At 40.9% G+C, this 21762-nt stretch overlaps 1 protein-coding gene and 1 long non-coding RNA gene across 6 annotated transcripts in view; one reads left to right on the forward strand and one right to left on the reverse strand.

Annotated features, from left to right (window-relative positions):
- The window catches only part of LOC129051956 (uncharacterized), a 32872-nt gene extending 11934 nt beyond the window's left edge, over window positions 1–20938 (forward strand). The window contains exons 2-3 of the long non-coding RNA XR_008516561.1: window positions 5722–5814; window positions 20841–20938. This is a non-coding gene — a long non-coding RNA (uncharacterized LOC129051956). The remainder of the gene's footprint in view (window positions 1–5721; window positions 5815–20840) is intronic.
- ZNF569 (zinc finger protein 569) overlaps window positions 1–21762 on the reverse strand; it is a 54264-nt gene that overhangs the window by 5067 nt on the left and 27435 nt on the right. For all 5 annotated transcript variants that reach the window (XM_024236979.3, XM_054540276.2, XM_024236978.3 and 2 more), the window contains 2 exons: window positions 6327–6453; window positions 5941–6036 (listed from right to left, as the gene is read on the reverse strand). In XM_024236979.3, the coding sequence (XP_024092747.3) occupies window positions 5941–6036; window positions 6327–6453 (223 nt within the window). The remainder of the gene's footprint in view (window positions 1–5940; window positions 6037–6326; window positions 6454–21762) is intronic.

Consider the following 21762-nt stretch of genomic DNA (forward strand, 5'->3'; position numbering starts at 1 on the left):
CTGGGGGAAAGATTAAGACTGTGTCTCAAAACACAAATTAAAAAAAAAGGGAAAAGAAAATGAAAATTAACATTATTTGTCAGAAACAAAACTGTTTACCTGAAAAAAGTCATCTGAACAATTATGAAAAGTAAGAAATTCACTACATATGAATCAATATTTATTTTTTAAAACCTTCATATACAAACAACTATAGTCATCCCTCATTATCTATTGGGGACTGGTTCCAGGACCTCCTGTAGATACCAAAATCCATGGATGCTCAATGCCTTACATAAAATGATAAAGTATTTTCATATAACCTATGCATATCTTTCTGTATACTTTAAATAATCTCCAGATTACTTATAATACTGAATACAATATAAATGTATGTAAATCATTGTTATACTATAATTTTAAATTTGTATTATTTTTTATTGTTGTATTGTTATTTTTTGTTGCTTTTTTCCCCTGAATATTTTCAATCTGTAGTTGCAGAAAGCATGGATAGAAAGGGCTGACTATATTTAGAAATTATAGAATTTAAAACTACATTTACAATGACAACAAAAAGTATGAAAAATATATAAAAATAAAAAATCTCCAAAAACCATATGATGAAAAGTTTAAAATAAACACACAGACTTGAATAAAAGGAATGGTGTTATGGATTGAATTGTGTTATGGATTGAATTGAAGTCCTAACTCCTAGTGCCTCAGAATGAGGCTTCATTTAGAAATAGGGTCATTGAAGATGAAATTAGTTAAGATGAGGTCAAACTGGAATAAGAGAAGCCCCAATGCAATACAACTCGTGTTCTTACAAAAAGAATGCTACATGAAGAGACAAGAGACACGGAAGAAATGCCATGCGAAGATGGAGAGACAGAGTAGAGTTACGCTGCCACAAACCAAGGAATGTCTGGGGATACCAGAAGCTGAAAGAGGAAAGGAAGAATCCTTCCCTACAGGTTTCAGAGGGAGTATGGCCCTACTGACACCTTGATTTTAGATTTTTGGCCTCCAGAACTGTGAGAATAGTTATTTTTTTTTTTATTTTTTAGAGACTGAGTCTCACTTTGTAGCCCAAGCTGGAGTGCAGTGGCGCGACCTCGGTTCACTGCAAGCTTCGACTCTGGGGCTCAAGCGATTCTCCTACTTCAGCCTCCCAAGCAGCTGGGACTAGAGGCCTGTGCCACCACACCTGGTTAATTTTTTTGTATTTTTAGTAGAGATGGGGTTTCACCATGTTGCCCTGGGTGGTCTCAAACTCCTGAGCTCAGGTGATCCACCCGCCTCGGCCTCTAAAAGTGCTGGGATTACGGGCGTGGGCCACCATGCGTGGCCAATTCCTGTTATTTCTAAGTTACCCAGTTTGTGGTACTTTGTTTCAGCAGCCCTAGGAAACTAAGAAAAACGCATTAAAGCATTTTAGACAAGAAAATTCAATAGCATAAAGATGACATTCATAAGTTAATATATCAGTTTAAAGCAGTTTCAATAAAAATGTTTGAAAATAGAATAGCTCAAAGGAAAATGATACTGGGGGCTGCCACTATAGAAGTGAAAAATGTGTAAGAGAAGAATTACTTTTCAACATATATCCTTTTGTACTTTAAAAGTTCTGTTCTGGCAGGGTGCGATGGCACACACCTGTAATCCCAGCAGGTCGAGGCAGGTGGATCACAAGGTCAGGAGTTCGAGACTAGCCTGGCCAACATAGTGAAACCCCGTCTCTACTAAAAACACAAAAATTAGCTGGGCGTGGTGGCACGTGCCTGTAGTCCCAGCTACTCAGGAGGCTGAGGCAGGAGAATCGCTTGAACCTGGGAGGCGGAGGTTGCAGTGAGCCAAGATCACACCACTGTACTCCAGCCTGGGTAACAGAGTGAGACTCCGTCTCAAAAACATAAATAAATAAATAAAAAATAATAAAATAAAATAAAAGTTCTGTTCTATGAGTATGTGTTATATATCCAGTGTAAACAAATAAAATTGTTCTGAACACTGCAATAATCAATAAAATGAGAAGAACCAATACGAAGGTTAAAAACCGGATGACAGAATTGGAACATAAAACTGGAGGGGCCCACCTAGGTTAACCGTATAGGGGCAAATATAGTGAGCAGAGGGAAAAAAAATAGTAAGAAGTTGAGGTTAAATATGGTATAATAAATACATGAGTTTAGCTCAGATTCTATCCAAAAGTGCACTAATATGGTATCATTTAAAAGGCATAAACCAGCGAAGACAAAGACCATAACAGACAACAATGGATGATAGATGTAAACATAATTTTAGCAGGTGGAAGAAGTGAAAGGACTATTATCTAACAGAAGAACTGAGAACGCTAAAACCCATGTGCCTGCAGACGAAGATGTCAAAAAGCAAGTTCCTACTATATAACTAAAGAAAGGCTGAGAAATTAGAGAAATCATGCACCGTGAAAGGTGAAAATGAACAGGGGCCCTAAAAAATAACAGAATTGAATGGAAGTCTATAAGGCAAACAATTGCCTGCACTGTGCAATGAGGCACCTATCACTTCCTAGAGAAGATGGGAGACCACTCTCTGCTTCTGGAGAAATGGAACCAGACAGACTCTAGAGTCAGGGACACCAGGCAGAAGACTACAGGGAAAATAAACTGGCCCAAACAAGGAGAACAAGCAAAAGTTTACATACTTAACAAGGCTGAGATATTCAGTTCCCTATTGCTGCTTACTTCCAACAGGAAAATGGAAATTTTTCTCCTCTCTGCCAGCATCTGTTATTTTTTGACTTTTTAATAATGGCCATTATAACTGGTGTGAGATGGTATCTCATCATGGTGATTTGGATTTCTCTAACAATCAGTGATACTGAACTTTCTTTCATAAGCTTCTTGGCCATATTTGTCTTGAAAAGTGTTCATGTCCTTTTAATAGGGCTGTTTTTTTCTTGTAAATTTAAGTTCCTTATAGATGCTGGATATTAGGCCTGTGTCAGATGCATAGTTTGCAAATATTTTCTCCCATTCTGTAGGTTGTCTGTTTACTGATAGTTTACATAAATGATAATCTTGACTAAATGTATTACAATGAATATACAAAAAGATAATAAAATCTACAAATCAGTAATTCAAAATAGAAACATATGCATACTTCAGAGATACTGTGGGTTCAGTTCCACACCACCACAAGAAAGCATGTCACACAACTTTTTTGGTTTCCCAGTGCATATAAAAGTTATGTTGGCTAGGTGCGGTGGCTCACGCCTGTAATCCCAGCACTTTGGGAGGCCGAGGTGGGTGAATCATTTGAGGTCAGGGGTTCAAGATCAGCCTGGCCAATATGGTGAAACCCTGTCTCTACTAAAAATTCAAAAAAATTAGCCAGGCGTGGTGGCAGGTGCCTGTAACCCCAGCTACTGGGAGGCTAAGGCAGGAGAATCATTTGAACCTCGGAGGTGGAGGTTGCAGTGAGCCGAGATCATGCCACTGCACTCCAGCCTGGGTGACTAAGAGAGACTCCATCTCAAGACAAAAAAAAAAAAAATTTAATACTATATACTATAGTCTATTATGTATATAATAGCATCATGTCTAAAAAATGTACTACACCTTAATTTAAAAATATTGCTAAAAAATGCTAACAATCATCTGAACCTTCAGTGAGTCATAATCTTTTTGCTGATAGGTGTCTTCCTCAATGTTGATGGCTGCTGACTAATCAAGGGGGGGATTGCAGAAAGTTGGGGTAGCTGCAGCAATTTTTTTCTTCTCCTTTTTTTTTTTTTTTTTTTGAGATGGAGTCTCCCTCTGTGGCCCAGGCTGGAGTGCAGTGGCTCGATCTCTGCTCACTGCAACCTCTGCCTACCAGGTTCACTGCAACCTCTGCCTACCAGGTTCAAGCGATTCTCCTGCCTCAGCCTCCTGAGTAGCTGGGATTACAGGAGCGTGCCACCACACCAGGCTAATTTTTTTTGTATTTTTAGTAGAGACGGGGTTTCACTGTGTTGACCAGGCTAGTCTTGAACTCCTGACCTTGTGATCTGCCCACCTCGGCCTCCCAAAGTGCTGGGATTACAGGCGTGAGCCACTGCGCCCAGCCCCAATTTCTTAAGATAACAATGAAGAGTCACATTGATTGGCTTTTCTTTCAAAAAAAAGTTTCTCTGTAGCATGTGATGTTGTTTGATAGTACTTTACCCACAGTAGGACTTCTTTCAAAATTGTAGTCACTCCTCTCAAATCCTACCACTGCTTTATCAATTATATTTATGGAATATTCTAAATCATTGATTTCCACAATGTGCACAGCATCTTCACCAGGAGTAGAGCCTAAAGAAATGACTTTCTTAGTTCACCCATAAGAAGTAATCCTTATCTCTGCAATCACGAGAGTGCAGCAATTCAGTCACATCTTCGGCTCTACTTCTAATTCTGCTTCACTGAAGATGCTAATAATAGAGTGATTATCAAAGTCAGGCTGGAAACTTATTAGGAAAGGTTGGTATCTAGCACACAGGTAAGAAACCCAACCAGATCTCTAAGTTCTGAGGAAAGAAATTAAGAATGGTATCTAGAAATGACATCTTAGGTTTATAAAAGAGTTTACATCAATGGTCACTTTTGTACTACAAAAGTGTACGTCAGGCCAGGCACGGTGGCTCACGCCTGTAATCTCAGCACTTTGGGAGGCCAAGGTGGGCGGATCACTTGAGGTCAGAAGTTCAAGACGAGCCTGGCCAACATAGTGAAACCCCATCCCTACTAAAAATACCAAAAAATTAGCCAGGCGTGGTGGCGCATGCCTATAGTCCCAGCTACTCAGGAGGCTGAGGCATGAGAATCGTTTCAACCCAGGAGCCAGAGGTTGCAGTGAGCCAAGATTGCGCCACTGCACTCCAGCCTGGGTGACAGAGTGAGACTCTGTCTCAAAAAAAAAAAAAGCTGGGCATGGTGGCTCACATCTGTAATCCCAACACTTTGGGAGGCCAAGGCGGGCAGATCATAAGGTCAGGAGATCAAGACCATCCTGGCTAACATGGTGAAACCCTGTCTTTACTAAAAATACAAAAAATTAGCAGGGTGTGGTGGCACGCGCCTGTAGTCCCAGCTACCAGGAGGCTGAGGCAGGAAAATCACTTGAACCCGGGAGGTGGGGGTTGCAGTGAGCCGAGATCGTGCCACTGTACTCCAGCCTGGTGACAAGAGTGAGACTCTGTTACACACACACACACACAAAAAAAAGGTCTACATGCTTTCTGAAAAAATATATATATTTTTTGAGACAGGGTCTCACTCCGTTGCCTAGGCTAGAGTGCAGTGCTGTGATCATGGCTTACTGTAGCCTCAACCTCCTAGGCTCAAGTGATCCTCCCACCTCAGCCTTCCAAGCAGCTGGGATCACAAGTGTATGCCACCACACGTGGCTAATTTTTTTTTTTTTTTGACAGAGTCTCGCTCTGTCGCCCAGGCTGGAGTGCAGTGGTGCAATCTTGGCTCACTGCAACCTCCGCCTCCCGGGTTCAAGCAATTCTCCTGCCTCAGCCTCCCGAATAGCTGGGATTATAGGCGCGTGCCACCACGCCAAGCTAATTTTTTGTATTTTTAGTAGAGATGGGGTTTCACTGTGTTAGCCAGGATGGTTGTGATCTCCTGACCTCATGATCCACCCACCTCGGCCTCCCAAAGTGCTGGGATTACAGGTGCAAGCCACTGCGCCAGGCCTAATTTTTCTTTTCTCTTTTTTTTTAAGAGATGAGGTCTCACTATGTTGCCCAGGCTGGTCCCAAACTCCTGGACTCAAGCAATCCTTCCACCTTGGCTTCCCGAAGTGCTGGGACTATAGGTATGAACCACCGTGCCAACCTCTGAAAATATCTTTGAAGAATATTTTAGAGGGATCAACCATTCACTGATTAATCATTAACAGGGCCCTGACCTCTCCTCACCTGTCTGGTTCCCTTCCACTAACCTTGCCAGTGTCTCCTTAACACTTCTTCCTCCATCACCCATGGTTCTTCTTCTTGCTCCAATTTGAAAATCACATCAGGTTTGGTGAATGGATAGCCTGTCAAAGGGAAGTTACATAGATTTGGGCATACATACTAGGAAAAAAGAACCACCCAAAAATTGAGGCTGGCCCAGGAAAACCAGGCTTTGTAAAGGACAAGAAAATGTGGCTTCGGGGATGCTGTCCCCTTTTGCTCTGAAAACTGCAGCACGGACATCCACACGAGCAAAAGCATCCCAAGGCCAAGCTCACTCTAATATTTAAAAGGCCCATGTATTCCAGAAACACTGGGAGAAAAAAAGGTACTTTCTTTCCAGAGTTTGAATTATATAGTAAATTACTCTTACCTACTGTGATTAAGTTGTTATAGTTTTCTAGCATCACGTTCCGGTACAGGTTTCTCTGAGCAGGATCCAATCTCTTCCACTCCTCCTGGGTGAAGTCGATAGCCACATCTTTGAATGTTACTGTTCCCTGTAACAACACACTCCCACTCAATCTGAAGTCATCCATTTGGGTGATTGTAAACAAAATATATTGAACCTTGTTCTGATATTAATCAGAGGTTATTAAAAAAGCCCATCATATTAGCAGCATCCTGTCATTTATGTTCATTCACTGATTTAGCAAGCACATGTCTTTAATATCTACTATGAGTTAAAAGGGAGATGTTAGGTACCAATTTATATTGAGTGTGAAAGAAACAGAAAAATAAAACTTTAACCAAGTTCAGTGGTTTGAGATCTCACAAGATACCAAAGGCAGGAAAAAATGAAAGCAAGGCTTAGATGGAAGCAGAAGCAGGGGACAGAATGATAGGTGAAATCTGTGGTATGGCGGGAAATGCAATTGGAGATAGCCACTGATTTAGCAGTTGGACATATTGTTCATGAGATCAGGAGAAATCCACACTGGAAATGAAGATTTATGGGTCATCAGCCTGTAGTATGTGTCTGCAGCCATGAAAATGGGATCTGATTGCTCAAAGACTTTACATGTACTGGAAAAGGGGCCACAGATAGAAGCTCAGAGACAACCATGAAAAAACACATGCCCTGATGACCATTTGTTTTTTAATGGTCAGAAATAGAATTATAACTGAAACTGTGTATTTAAAAAGCTATAGAATGGCTGGGCATTACATGGCTCATGCCTGTAATCCCAGCACTTTAGGAGACTGAGACGTGAAAATCCCTTGAGCCTAGGAGTTTGAGACGGGCCTGGGCAATGTGGCGAAACCCTGTCTGTACAAAAAATACAAAAATTAGCCAGGTGTGGTGGTGTGCATCTGTAGTCCCAGCTACTTGGGAGGCTGAGGTAGGAGGATTGCTTGAGCCTGGGAGGTGGAGGTTGCAGTGAGTCGTGATTGCACCACTACACTCCAGCCTGGGCGGCAGTGCAAGGCCCTGTCTCAAAAAAAAAAAAAAGCTATTGAATGAATTTCAAAAAAACTGGTGAACTTCTTAAAGGCAATGTGATTTGAATATAGAAATCTAATGCACTCTTCCTAGTTCAAAACGGAAATGCCCAAATGTATATGAACATAAGAAAAAATCTTAAATTGCACTCAGCCTGGAAAAAAGGGAGCAATCCATATTTCCTACTGTTTCAGGAATTTCTACCAGAGACTGGTAGGTGAGATAAAAGAAAGTCTCCAATAGCTAGTTCACAATGTATCTAAGAATTTGTTTCTAGGTCCTAAAAGGAGCTTATGAGCATGAACATCCATTAACACTAAGGGCTCAGAGAAAGCTGTGGTACTGATGGGAGATCAGCTCCTGAAAGCCCTTCCTGCTGAAAATCATGATGTTTGCAATAAACATGTTCAAGAAGCAAAAGACAAAGTGTCAGAGGAAAAAAACCCTGAAATCCAGGGGTTTTTAATATTTCCCCTCATCTGGGAGGAAGATCCAAATAAGCTCGGATAAAGCATTTGGTGAGGAAGTGGAACTGAGGAGAAAGCATGATGTGAAAATCTGGCCCTGGTATAATAGTTTCACCAATTACAGGGAAGAACATGAGCACATAAGATGCACTCTTGCTGGGACTACCTCAGCTGCAGACTTTTTCCTCAGGAAGTTGTATTTTCTTCAGGAGGTCATATCATTAAACTAGTAAATAAATTTTAAAAATCGGCACCAAAGATTTTACAAGAAAATCCTAATTGCCCCTAGCTCAAGAGTGAGAGAATCCCAAAAGAAATCATTAAAATACATTTGAAGAAAATACTTGGGAAAAAGAATTTAGTAAATGCAAAAACAGAAACAATTTAAAGTGAAAAATGTAGAACTTACATATACATAAATCTCCATATTTAAAAGCTGGAGCTAGGTGCGGTGGCTCACGCCTGTAACTCTACCACTTTGGGAAGCCGAGGTGGGAGAACTGCTTGAGGCTCGTTCAAGGCCAGTCTGGGCAACATAGCAAAACCTCATCTCCACAATAAATGAACGAATGAATGAATGAATGAATGCCATGTATGGTGGTGCGTGGCTATAGTCCCAGCTACTTGGGAGGCTGAGGTGGGAAGACTGCTTAACCCTGGGAGTTTGAGGCTGCAGTGAGCCATGATCTCACCACTGCACTCCAGCAGCCTGGGCAATAGAACAAGACCCTGTCTCTTAAAAAAAAAAAAAAAGTTGATAGTTTAAGAAGAATGAATTAGGCAAATGTTTAGTAAGTTTAAGGAAGAAAAATAAACAACCCAAATTAGGAAAAACCATTAAAACTAATTGATATTTAAAGTAGTATATATCTGCAGTTGAATTTTTTTTTTTTTTTTTTTTTTTGAGATAGAGTCTCGCCCTGTTGCCCAGGCTGGAGTGCAGTGTGGCGCGATGTTGGCTCTCTACAACCTCCGTCTCCTGAATTCAAGTGATTCTCCTGCCTCAGTCTCCCAAATAGGTGGGACTACAGGCGTGCGCCACCAAACCCAGCTAATTTTTGTATTTTCAGTAGAGACGGGGTGTCCCCATGTTGGCCAAGCTGGTCTCTAACTCCTGACCTCAAATGATCTGCCTGCCTCGGCCTCCCAAAGTGCTGGGATTACAGGTGTGAGCCACCACACCCAGCCTGAAATTTTTAAATTCATAATGAAATGAATAGGTTAAAGGGAAACATAAGCCTAAGACTGATCTTAAAAAAAAGAAGAAAATCCCAACAGTGCAATACTGTAGCACCCACTGTTATTCTTCTATTCCAATATTTATTCTGTCTTCCCAATTTCTGGCCAGGCACATGGTCTGCTGAAATAAGTATTAATATGTTTATATGATAATGTTCTGCACAGTGAAATGAAAGGACTGCATGCAACTGCTGATAAGTGAGCATAAAGGCATGAGGTATACCATTTCTCCTAAGCTTCTACCTTCCTGTAGACTGGTAAGTCAATGCGACTTACCAGAGTCGAGAGCAAATACAGCCATTTGAGATAATGAGGCAGAAGCCAACAACCGAGAATGGCAGAGCAATGAAGGAGAAAGAGTTTTGTTCTCTGCCCTTTGGAGCTACAGGACCAGCCTTGAACTTCAATATGAGAGACAAATAAACTTATATCTTGTTTAAGCAAAGGTTATCTGGGCTTTCTATCACAGGCAGTCAAGTGTAATACTAACAGATTAATATGTTCATGCCAGATCTGGCCATCCTTTGGCAGCTATGAAGGGATGGTGCTCAAATTCTCTTTAAGGGAATCCACTGTGAGAAGCATAGTTGGCAAACAGCCTCCAGCTGCTCCACTTTCATGCTGAGGTCATGATACCCCAACACTGCTTCCAGCCACAGGCTCAGCATAGTGAGGCTATTAAAGTCTGGACTATTACACTTGATATGGTTTTCCTCTAGTGCGAAAGCTTTGGTCAGCAACTCCCCTTTGGCCTGGCTGAGACTTTCTCACAGTTTCAGGATGGTCTGAGTTGGCAGAAAAAAATATTAGTAAACTTGAAGACAGATCAATAAAAATGATCCAATTTGAAGAAGAGACAGAAAAAAGGATGAAGAAAAATGAATACGAGCTGGACACAGTGGCTCATGCCTGTAATCCCAGTGCTTTGGGAGGCCAAGGTGGGAGGATCACTTGAGGCTAGGAGTTCAAGATCAGCCTGGACAAGATGATGAGACCCTATCTCTACCAAAAAATTTAAGAAATCAGCTAGGTGTGGTGGCACATGCCTATAGTCCTAGCCACTCAGGAGACATTGGTGGGAGGATTGATTTAGCCCAAGAGTTCAAGGTTACAGTGAGCTATAATTGTGCCACTGCACTCCAGCCTGGGTGACAGAGTGAGACCCTATCTCAAAAAAAAAAAAAAAAAAAGAATATAGACTCATAAATGTGAGCTAGAGCAATAAGTGCATCAACATATGCATAATTTAAGTATAAGAGAGGAGAGAGAAAAGGACAGAAAAATATTCAAAGAAATAATGGCTGAAAACTTCCCACATTTGATGAAAAACATTAATGTATACATTCAAGCTCAATGAATTCCAAGTAGGATAAACGCAACAAGGTACACACCTAAACACATCATAGTCAAAATGTTGAAAATAAAAATAAAGAGAAAATCTTGAAAACAGCAAGGGAAAATAATTCATTATCTTCACCAACCACAATAAAACTAATAGCTGACTTCTCATCAAACACAATGGAGGACAAATAGCAATGGGACAACATATTCGAAGTTCTGAAAGAAAAAAAAACTACCAGAGAGGAAGCAGGGAAAGAGGGCCCAGTAGAAGCCTCCACCAATCATACTCCCCACAGGAACACCAAATTGAACAACTATCCACACAAAAAAGCACCTTCATCATAACCAAAAATCAGGTCAGCAATCACAGTATCTGGTTTTAACTTCACATCACTGAAAGAGGCACTGAGGAGGGCAGGAAAGACAGTCGTGAATTGCTAACGCCATCCCTCCCCTATCCTCTGGCAGTTGCCATATGGTGCTGAGAGAGAATCTATGCACCTGGAGGAGGGAGACCAGAGTGATTGCAGGACTTTTCATTGGAACTCAGTGATGCCCTGTCACAGCACAAGGCAACACCAGGGAGAACTCAGTTGGTGCCCACACCAGAAGTATTTAGACCAGCCCCAGACAGTCTAGGGGAATTGTCCATTGTAGCAGTAGAAACCTGAATTCTGGCAAGCCTCACCACCATGGGCTAAAGGGCTCTAGGATCCTAAGTGAACTTGAAAGGCAGTCTAGGCCACAGGAATTGCAATTCCTGGGCAAGTCCTGGTGCTGTGCTGGGCTTGGAGCCAGTGGATTAGGGGGGCATGGGACCCAGTGAGACACCAGCCACGGTAGCCAAGGGAGTGCCTGTGCCACCCTTTCCCTAACCCGAGGTAGTGCAGCTCACAGCTCCAGGAGAGACCCCTTCCTTCCACTTGAGAAGAGGAGAGGGAAGAGTAAAGAGGACTCTGTCTTGCACCTTGGACACCAGCTCAGCCACAGTATGATAGGGCACCAGGCAGAGGCCCCCATTCCATGCGCTAGCTCCTGGATGCAACTTCTAGACACACCCTGGACCAGAAGGCAACCCGTTGCCTTGAGAGGAAGAACTCAGTCTTCGCAGCATTTATCACCTACTGACTAAAGAGCCCTTGAGCCCTGAACAGTCAGCAGTGGTAGCCAGGTAGTACTCACCATGGGCCTTGGGTGAGACTCAGAGATATGCTGGCTTCAGGTGTGACCCAGCACATTTCCCGTGTGGTGGCTACAGGGAGAGACTCCTGCTTGAGAAAAGGAGAGGGCAAAGTACAGGGAACTTTGTCTTGCAGCTTAGGTACCAACTTGGCCACAGTGGTACAGCACCAAGTGGGTTCTTGGGGTCCCCAATTCCAGGCCTTGCCTCTTGGATGGCATTTCTGGACCTGCCCTGGGCCAAAGGGGAGCTTGCTGCCTGAAGGGAGAATCCCAGGCCTGGCAACATTCACCACAAGCTGACTGAACAGCCCTTGGGCCTGGAATGAACATTGGCGGTAGCCAGGCCATACTTGCCATGGGCCTGGGTCAGTGGTAGCCACAGGGAGAAATTCCTCTGCCTATGGAGAGGGGAGGGAAGAGTGGGAAGGACTTTGCCATGTGGCTTGGTTGCCAGTCCAGCCACCGCAGAATAGAGTACCAAGTAGATTCCTAAGGTTTCTGACTCTAGGCCCTGGCTCCTGGATGGCATCTCTAGACCTGCCCGTGGCTGGGGGGACCTTGCTACTCTAAAGGGAAGGATACAAGACTGGCTGGCTTTGCCACCTGCTGACTGTAGAGCGATAGGGCCTTCAGTGAACACAGGTGATAGCCAGGCAGTGGTTACTGTGAGCCTTGGGTGAGACTCAGTGCTGTGCTGGCTTCGTCTGACCCAGCGCAGTCCCAGTGGTGGTGGCCACAGGGGTGCTTGTGTCACCCCTCCCCTAGCTCCAGGCAGCTCAGCACAGAAAGACTCTGGGAGAAAGTAAGACAACAAGAGTCTCTACCTGGTAATCCAGAGAATTCTTCCAGAGAATTCTTCTGGATCTTATCTAGGACCATCAAGGTGGTACCTCTATGATTCTGTAAGAGCCACAGTGTTACTGGGCTTGGCATGCCCCCTGATGCAGATATGGTTGCAGTGACCAAAAACTTAGATCACAACACCCAAGTCCCTTCAAATACCTGGAAAGCCTTGCCAAAAAGGGCAGGTATAAACAAGCTCAGACTGCAAAGACTGCAATAAATACCTAACTCTTCACTGCCCAGACATCAACAAACAATAACAGGCATTAAGACCATCTAGGAAAACATGACTTCACCAAATTGAACTCAGTACCAGGGACCAATCCTGGAGACACAGAAATCTGTGACCTTTCAGATAGAGAATTCAGAATAGCTGTTTTCAGGAAACTCAATGAAATTCAAGATAATACACAGAAAGAATTTACAATGCTATCAGATAAATTTAACGAAGAGACTGAAATAATTAAAAAGAATAGAGCTGAAATTCTGGAGCTGAAAAATGCAATGGACAAACTAAAGAATGCATCAGTCTTTTTTTTTTTGAGACAGAGTCTCTGTAATCCAGGCTGGAATGCAGTGGTGTGATCATGGCTCACTGCAGCCTCAACCTGCCAGGCTCAAGTGATCCTCCTACCTCAGCCTCCCAAACAGCAGGGACCACAGATGCATGCCACCATACCCAACTAAGTTTTTAATGTTTTTGTAGAGATGGTAGTCTCACTATGTTGCCCAAGCTGGTCTCAAACTCCTGGGCTCAAGTGATCCTTATGCTTTGGCCTCCCAAAATGCTAGGATTGTAGGCATGAGCCACCACCCCCAGCCACATCAGTCACTGAACAGCAGAATTGATCAAGCAGAGGAAAGAATTAGTGAGCTTTAAGATAGGCTATTTCAAAATACACAGTCAGAGGAGACAAAAGAAAAATGAGTAAGAAAGAATGAAGCATGCCTGTAAGATCTAGAAAATAGCTTCAAATGGGCAAATCTAAGACTTATTGGCCTTAAAGAGGAGATAGAGAGACAGGGGTAGAAAGTTTATTTGATGGGATAACAACAGAGAACTTCCCAAACCTAGAGAAAGATATTGATATTCAAGTACAAGAAGGTTATAGAACACCAAGTAGATTTAAACCAAATAAGACTACTTCAAGACACTTAATAATCAAACTCCTAAAGGTCAATGATAAAGAAAGGATCCATTTAAACACAGCAAGAGAAAAGACACAACATACCAATGGAAGCTCCAATATGTCTGGCAGCAGACTTTTCAGTGGAAATTTTACATGCCAGGAAAGAGTGGCACGACATATTTACAGTGCTGAAGGAAAAAAACTTTTATGCTAGAATAGTATATCTGGTGAAAATAACCTTCAAACATGAAGGAGAAATAAAGGCTTTCCCAGACAAACAACAGCTGAGAGATTTCATCAACATCAGACCTGTCCTACAAAAAAATGCTAAAGAGAGTCCTTCAACCTGAAAAAAGGACATTAATGAACAATAAGAAATCATGTGAAAGTACAAAATTCACTGGCAATAGAAAGTACACAGAAAATCCAGAATGTTAGAACACTGTAATTGTGGTGTGTAAACTACTCATATCTTGAATAGAAAGATGAGAAGATGGGCTGGGCACAGTGGCTCACACCTGTAATCCTACCACTTTGGGAGGCTGAGGCGGGCAGATCATAAGGTCAACAGATAGAGACAATTTTGGCCAACACTGTGAAACGCCATCTCTACTAAAAATACAAAAATTAGCTGGGCATGGTGGCACATGCCTGTAGTCTCAGCTACTCAGGAGGCTGAGGCAGGAGAATCACTTGAACCTGGGAGGCAGAGGTTGCAGTGAGCTGAGACTGTGCCACTGCACTCCAGCCTGGTGACAGAGCGAGACTCCGTCTCAAAAAAAAAGGAAAGATGAGAAGATGAATCAATATAAATAAATCAATAACTAAAACAATGTTTCAAGACACAGTACAATAAAATATAAATAAAAACAGCAGGTCGGGCACGGTGGCTCACACCTGTAATCCCAACCCCTTGGGAGGCCGAGGTGGGCAGATCACAAGGTCAGGAGATCCACACCATCATGGCCAACACGGTGAAAACCTCTCTCTACGAAAAATTCAAAAAAATTAGCTGGGCGTGGGGTGGCGCAAGCCTGTAGTCCCAGCTACTTGGTGTCAGGCCTCTGAGCCCAAGCTAAGCCATCATATCCCCTGTGACCTGCATGTATACATCCAGATGGCCTGAAGCAATTGAAGATCCACAAAAGAAGTGAAAATAGCCTTAACTGATGACATTCCACCATTGTGATTTGTTTCTGTCCCACCCTAACTGATCAATGTACTTTGTAATCTCCCCTACCCTTAAGAAGGTTCTTTGTAATTCTCCCCACCCTTGAGAATGTACTTGGTGAGATCCACCCCCTGCCCGCAAAACATTGCTCCTAACTCCACCGCCTAGCCCAAAACTTATACGAACTAATGATAATCCCACCACCCTTTGCTGACTCTTTTTGGACTCAGCCCGCCTGCACCCAGGTGAAATAAACAGCCTTGCTGCTCACACAAAGCCTGTTTGGTGGTCTCTTCACACGGACACGTGTGAAGCTGAGGCAGGAGAATCGCTTGAACCCGGGAGGCGGAGGTTGCAGTGAGCTGAGATCACGCCACTGCGCTCCAGCCTGGTCACAGCGAGACTCCATCTCAAAAATAAATACATAAATAAAATAAAAAGTAAAAACAGCAAAAAGCTAAAAAAGCAGGGGGACAAAGTTAAAGTGTAGAGTACTAACTTTCTCTTGGCCTGTTTGTTTATGCAATCAGCGTTAATTTGTCATCAGTTTAAAATAATAGGTTATAGTATTTGCAAGCCTCATGGCAACCTCAAATCAAAATACATACAACAGATACACAAAAAGTAAAATGCAAGAAATTAAAACATACCACTAGAGACAACCACCTTCCCAAAAAGGAAGACAGGAAGGCAGGAAAGGAGGAAAAGAAGACCACAAAACAACCTGGAAATAATGAAATAGCAGGACTAAGTCCTTACTTATGAATAATAACATTGAATGTAAATGGACTAACATTTGAATGTAAAGCTCTCCAATCAAAAGACAGAGTGGCTGACTATATTATAAAAACAAACAAACAAACAAAAAACAAGACCCAAAAATCCATTGCCTACAAGAAACACACTTCATCTATAAAGACACACATAGACTGAAAATAAATAAATGGAAAAATATATTCATGCAAACGGAAACCAAGAAAGAGCTGGCCTAGCTATAGACAAAATAGACTTCAAAACAAAAACTATAAAAAGAGACAAACAAGGTCATTACATGATGATAAAGGGTCAATTCAGCAAGAGGATATAATAATTGTCAACACGTATGCACCCAACGTTGGAGCACCCAGATATATAAAGCAAATATTATTACAGTAAAAGAGAGAGATAGACCCAATAGAATAATTGCTGGAGATTTCAACATTCTACTTTCAGCACTGGACAGATTATCCAGATAGAAATCAACAAAGAACTATCAGACTTAATTTGCACTACAGATCAAATGGACATAATAGATACATACAGACCATTTCATCCAATGGCTGCAGAATGTGCATCCTTCTCCTCAGCACATGGATCACTCTCAAGGATAGACCATGTGAGGCCATAAACAAGTCTTAAAACATTCAAAAAATTAAAATTATGTAAGATATCTTCTCTAACCACAATGGAATAAAACTAGAAATCAATAAGGAGGAATTTTGGAAACTATACAAACACACGGAAATTAAACAACATGCTCCTGAATGATCACTGGGTCAATGAAGAAATTAAGAAGAAAATTTAAAAATTTCTTGAAATAAATGATAATGGAAACACAACACATCAAAACCCATGGGATATGGCAAAAGCAGTACTAAAAGGAAAGTTTATAGCTATAAGCACCTACATCAAACAAGAAGAAAAACTTCAAATAAACAATTTAATGATGCATCTTAAAAGAACTAGAAAAGAGCAAACCAAACTCAAAATTATTAGAAGAAAATAAATAATAAAGATCAGAGCAGAAATAAATGAAATGAAGAAAATGATACAAAAGATTAACAAAATAAAAAAATCAGTTTTTTAAAAACATGAAATCAGCAAACTTTTAGCTAGACTAAGAAAAAAAGAGAAGACCCAAATAAGTAAAATCAGAGATGAAAAAAGAGACATTATAATCAATACTGGAGAAATTCAAAGGATCATTAGAAGCTACTATGAGCAACTATATGCCAATAAATTAGAAAACCTAGAAGAAATAGATAAATTCCTAGAAAATACAACCTACCAAGATTGAACCATGAAGAAATCCAAAACCTGAACAGACTAATAGCAGGTAATGAGATTGAAGCTGTAATAAAAAGTCTCCAAGCAAAGAAAAGCTCAGAACCCAATGGCTTCACTGCTGAATTTTACTGAACAATTAAAGAAGAACTAATACCAATCCTAATTAAACTATTCCAAATAATAGAGGAAGAGGGAATACTTCCAAACTCATTCCAGGAGGGCAATATTATGCTGATATGAAAACAGACAAAGACACATCAAAAAAAAAGAAAGCTACAGGCCAATATCCTTGCTGAACATTGATGTAAAAATCCTCAACAAAATACTAGCAAACTGAATTCAGCAACACATTAAAAAGACAATACATCATGACCAAGTGGGATTTATCTTAGAAATGCAAGGACGGTTAAACATGTGCAAATCAATTAATGTGATATATCAGATCAAGAGAATGAAGGACAAAAACCATATGATCATTTCAACTGGAGCTGAAAAAGCATTTGATAAAATTCAACATCCCTTCCATGATAAAAACCCTCAAAAACTGAGTACAGAAGGAACATACCTCAATATAATAAAAGCCATCTATGACAGACTCACAGCTAGTATGCCGAATGGGGAAAAACAGAAAGCCTTTCCTCTAAGATCTGGAATATAACAAGGGTGCCCGCTTTCACCACTGTTATTCAACATAGTACTGGAAATCCTAGCAAGAGAAATCAGATAAGAGAAAGAAGTAAAGGGCATCCAAATTAAAAAAGAAAAAGTCAAATTATCCTTGTTTGCAGGTGATCTTCTATTTGAAAAAACCTGAAGACTCCAGCAAAAAAAACTACCAGAACTGATAAACAAATTCAGTAAAGTTGCGGGATATAAAATCAACATAGAAAAATCAGTAGCATTTCTATATGCCAACAGCAAACAATCTGACAAAAAAATCAAGAAATTAATACCATTTTCAGTAGCTAAAAATAAAATAAAATCCCTAAGAGTTAACCAAAGAATTGAAAGATCTCTACAATGAAAATTATAAAGAACTGATGAAAAAAATTGAAGAGGATGCAAAAAAAAATGGAAAGATAGTCCATGCTCATGGGTTGGAAGAATCAATATTGTTAAAATGTTCATACTACCTAAAGCAATCTACAGAGTCAATGCAATTGTTATCAAAATACCAATGACATTCTTCACAGAAATAGAAAAAAATGCTAAAATTTATATGCAACCACAAAAGACCCAGAATAGGCAAAGCCATCCTGAGCAAACAGAAAAAACTGGAGGAGCCTGACTTCAAATTATACTACAAAACTACAGTAACCAAAATAGCATGGTGCTGACATAAAAACAGACACATAGGCCAGGAAGGGTGGCTTGTGCCTGTAATCCCAGCACTTTGGGAGGCTGAGGTGGGAGAACTGCTTGAGCCTGGGAGTTTGAGTCCTGGGCAACATAGTGAGACCTTGTTTCTACAAAAAAATAAAAAATTAGGCATGGTGGTGTGCACCTGTGGTATTTGGGAAGCTGAGGCAAGAGGATTACCTAAGCCCAGGAGGTTGAGGCTACAGCAAGTCATGTTCACACCTCTGCACTCCAGCCTGAGCAAGAGAGCAAGATCCTGTCACAAACAGCGACAACAAAGAATAACAACAAGCAGACACATAGACCAATGGAACAGAATAGAGAACCCAGAAACAAATCCATACATCTCCAGTGAACTCATTTTCAACAGTGGTGCCGAGAAATACATTGGGGAAAGAACAATGTCTTCAATCACTGGATATCCATACGCAGAAGAATGAAACTAGACCCCTATCTCTTGCCATACACAAAAATCAAGTCAAAATGGATTAAAGACTTAAATCTAAGACCTCAAACTATGAAACGACTAAAAGAAAACACTGAGGAAATTCTCTAGGATAATGGACTGGACAAAGGTTCCTTGAGTAATACCCCATAAGCACAGGTAGCCAAAGCAAAAATGGACAAATGGGATTATATCAAGTTAAAAAGCTTCTGCACAGCAAAGGAAACAATCAACAAAGAAAAGAGGCAACCCACAAAATGGGAGAAAATATATGTAAACTGTCCATCAGACAGGGGATTAATAACTAGAATATATAAGGAGCTCAAACAACTCTATATGAAAAAAATCTAATAACCTGATTTAAAAAGGGGGAAAAGATCTGAAGACATTTCTCAAAGGACATACAAATGGCAAACAGGTATATGAAAAGGTGTTCAACATCACTGATCATCAGATAAATGCAAATCAAAACTACAGTGAGATATCATCTCACCCCAATTAAAATGGTTTTTTTTGTTTGTTTGTGATGGAGTTTCGCTCTTGTTGCCCAGGCTGGAGTGCAGTGGCGCAATCTTGGCTCACTGAAACCTCCGCCTCCCGGGTTCAAGCGATTCTCCTGCCTCAGCCTCCTGAGTAGTTGGGATTTGAGGTGTGCACCACCATGCCTGGCTCATTTTCGTATTCTTAGTAGAGACGGGGTTTCACCATGTTGACCAGGCTGGTCTTGAACTCCTGACCTCAGATGATCCACCCGCCTTGGCCTCCCAGAGTGCCGGGATTACAGGCATGAGTCATCATGCCCTGCCTTAGAATGGCTTTTATCCAAAAGACAGGTAATAGCAAATGCTGGCCAGGATGTGGAGAAAAGGGAACCCTCATACATTGTTGGTGAGAATGTAAATTAGTACAACCAGATGGAAAACAGTTTGGAGGTTCATCAAAAAAGTAAAATAGAACTATCATATAATCCAGCAATCCCACTGCTAAGTATATACCCAAAAGAAAGGAAATCAGTGTATTAAAGAGATATCTGTACTCCCTTATTTACTGCTTCCTTGTTTATTCACAATAGCCAAGATTTGGAATCAAGCTAAGTGCCCATCAGGAAATGCATGGATAAAGAAAATTCAGCCATAAAAAAGAAGAGCCTGTCATTTGCAACAACATGGATGCAACTGGAGATCATTATGTTAAGTGAAATAAGCCAGGCACAGAACGACAAACCTCACATGTTCTCACTTATTTATGAGAGTTAAAAATTAAAACAACTGAACTCATGGAAATAGAGCACAGAATGATGGTTACCAGCAGCTAGGAAGGACAGTGGGTGGGGGAAATGGGGATGGTTAATAGATACAAATATAGTTAGAATGAATAAGATCTAATATTTGATAGTGCAACAGGACAACTATAGTCAACAATAATTTATTTGTACATTTAAAAATAACCAAAAGAGTAAATTGGATTGTTTGTAACACAAAGGATAAATGCTTGGATAAATACCCTATTTACCCTGATGTGATTATTACTCATTGTATGCCTGTATCAAAATATCTCATGTACCTCATAAATGTATACCTCATACATGTATACACCTACTATGTATCCACAAAAACTAAAAATTAAAAAAAACTATCAACAAAGAATCCTATATTTAGGAAACTTACCTTTCAAAAATGAAGGTGACTATGTTAGGTGAAAGAAGCCAGACACAAAAGGTCACATATTTTCTTGTTGTATATATATGAAATATTCAGAATAGATAATATAGCCAGAATAGGTAAATCCACAGAGACAGAATGCAGATTGGTGTTTGCCAGGGGCTAGGAGTAAGAGAGGGATAGGGGAACAGATGCTTAATGGGTATGGGGTTTTATTTTGAGGTGATAAAAATGTTACAGAACCAGATAGAGGTGGTGGCTATACAACACTGTGAATGTACTAAAGACCACTGAATTGTTGAATGATTAATTTTAAATATGTATGTGAATTTCAGGTAAAAAAAAATAAGGTGAAATAAATAAAAACAAAGAATTCAATGCTAGCAGACTAGCCTCATAAGAAACATGGAAGGAAGTTATTCAGACTGCAAGGAAGTAACAAAAAACAATTAAAATCCACATGAAAAAATGAAGAGCTCCAATAAAGCACTAAGCAGAATGCAGAGCACACAGTAGGCTCCATAAGTAATCATCAGCTGAACTACCTTCATTTTCTTAGGTACTCTGCCCTACGTTTCTGGAGAAGTGAACCTTTTACTTGTAGATGAAGACTTAATATGGCAACAACAGAACAAATAAATGTGATATTCTTCCTCTATGGGCTGGCTAATTTTCTTCTTTATCAATGCGCTTTATCACCAAGAATATCTCGAGACCTTCCATGGCCTTATTTTATGCTGCCTTGGCCTCTACTCAGCGCTCACTGGCTCCAAACATGTTCAGCAGTATACTAGTTTTGAAGCACATTTTAATGTATGTTTCCTTATGCCTCATACATTTTCTCCATTTAACTTTATTGAAAAAGGAAAGACAGAGGAGATGATGAGAGGGGAAAATCCTCTCCTTCCTCTTACAGGCCTGGAATAGAGGAAACAAAGGCCTTGAAGGTAGGGAGGCAAGGAGTTAAATATGTGCCTAGAACTCCCCACACTCCAAGGCATGAGTGTGAAATGGGAGAGAGGCAGTGAGTTAAGTGGGAAGAGTGTCATGTCAAACTGAGAGAATAACTTCTAAGTAGCTTTCAGTTCCCATGTAGCACAGACCCTGAGTAGGATGAAATAGGGTCATTTCAGAAGGCAAGATGAGGCTGGGCATAGTGGCTCATGCCTGTAATCCCAACACTTTGGGAGGCCGAGAGGCAGGAGGATCGCCTGAGCCCAGAAGTTCGAGATCAGCCTGGGTAACATAGTGGGACCCTGTCTCTACAAATTGTTTTTTTAAATTAGCCAGGCATGGGGGCACGTGCCTGTACTCCCAGCTACTTGGATAGCTGAAAGCGGGAGGATTGCTAGAGCCCAGCAGGCAGAAGTTGCAGTGAGCTGAGATTGTGCCACTGCACTCCAGCCTGGGTGACAGAGTAAGACCGTGTTTCAAAAAAAAAAAAAAAAAAAAAAAAAGAAGGCAAGATGCTCCTACAAGCA

This window comes from Pongo abelii, chromosome 20 (assembly GCF_028885655.2).
Source record: "Pongo abelii isolate AG06213 chromosome 20, NHGRI_mPonAbe1-v2.0_pri, whole genome shotgun sequence".
NCBI lineage: Eukaryota > Metazoa > Chordata > Mammalia > Primates > Hominidae > Pongo > Pongo abelii.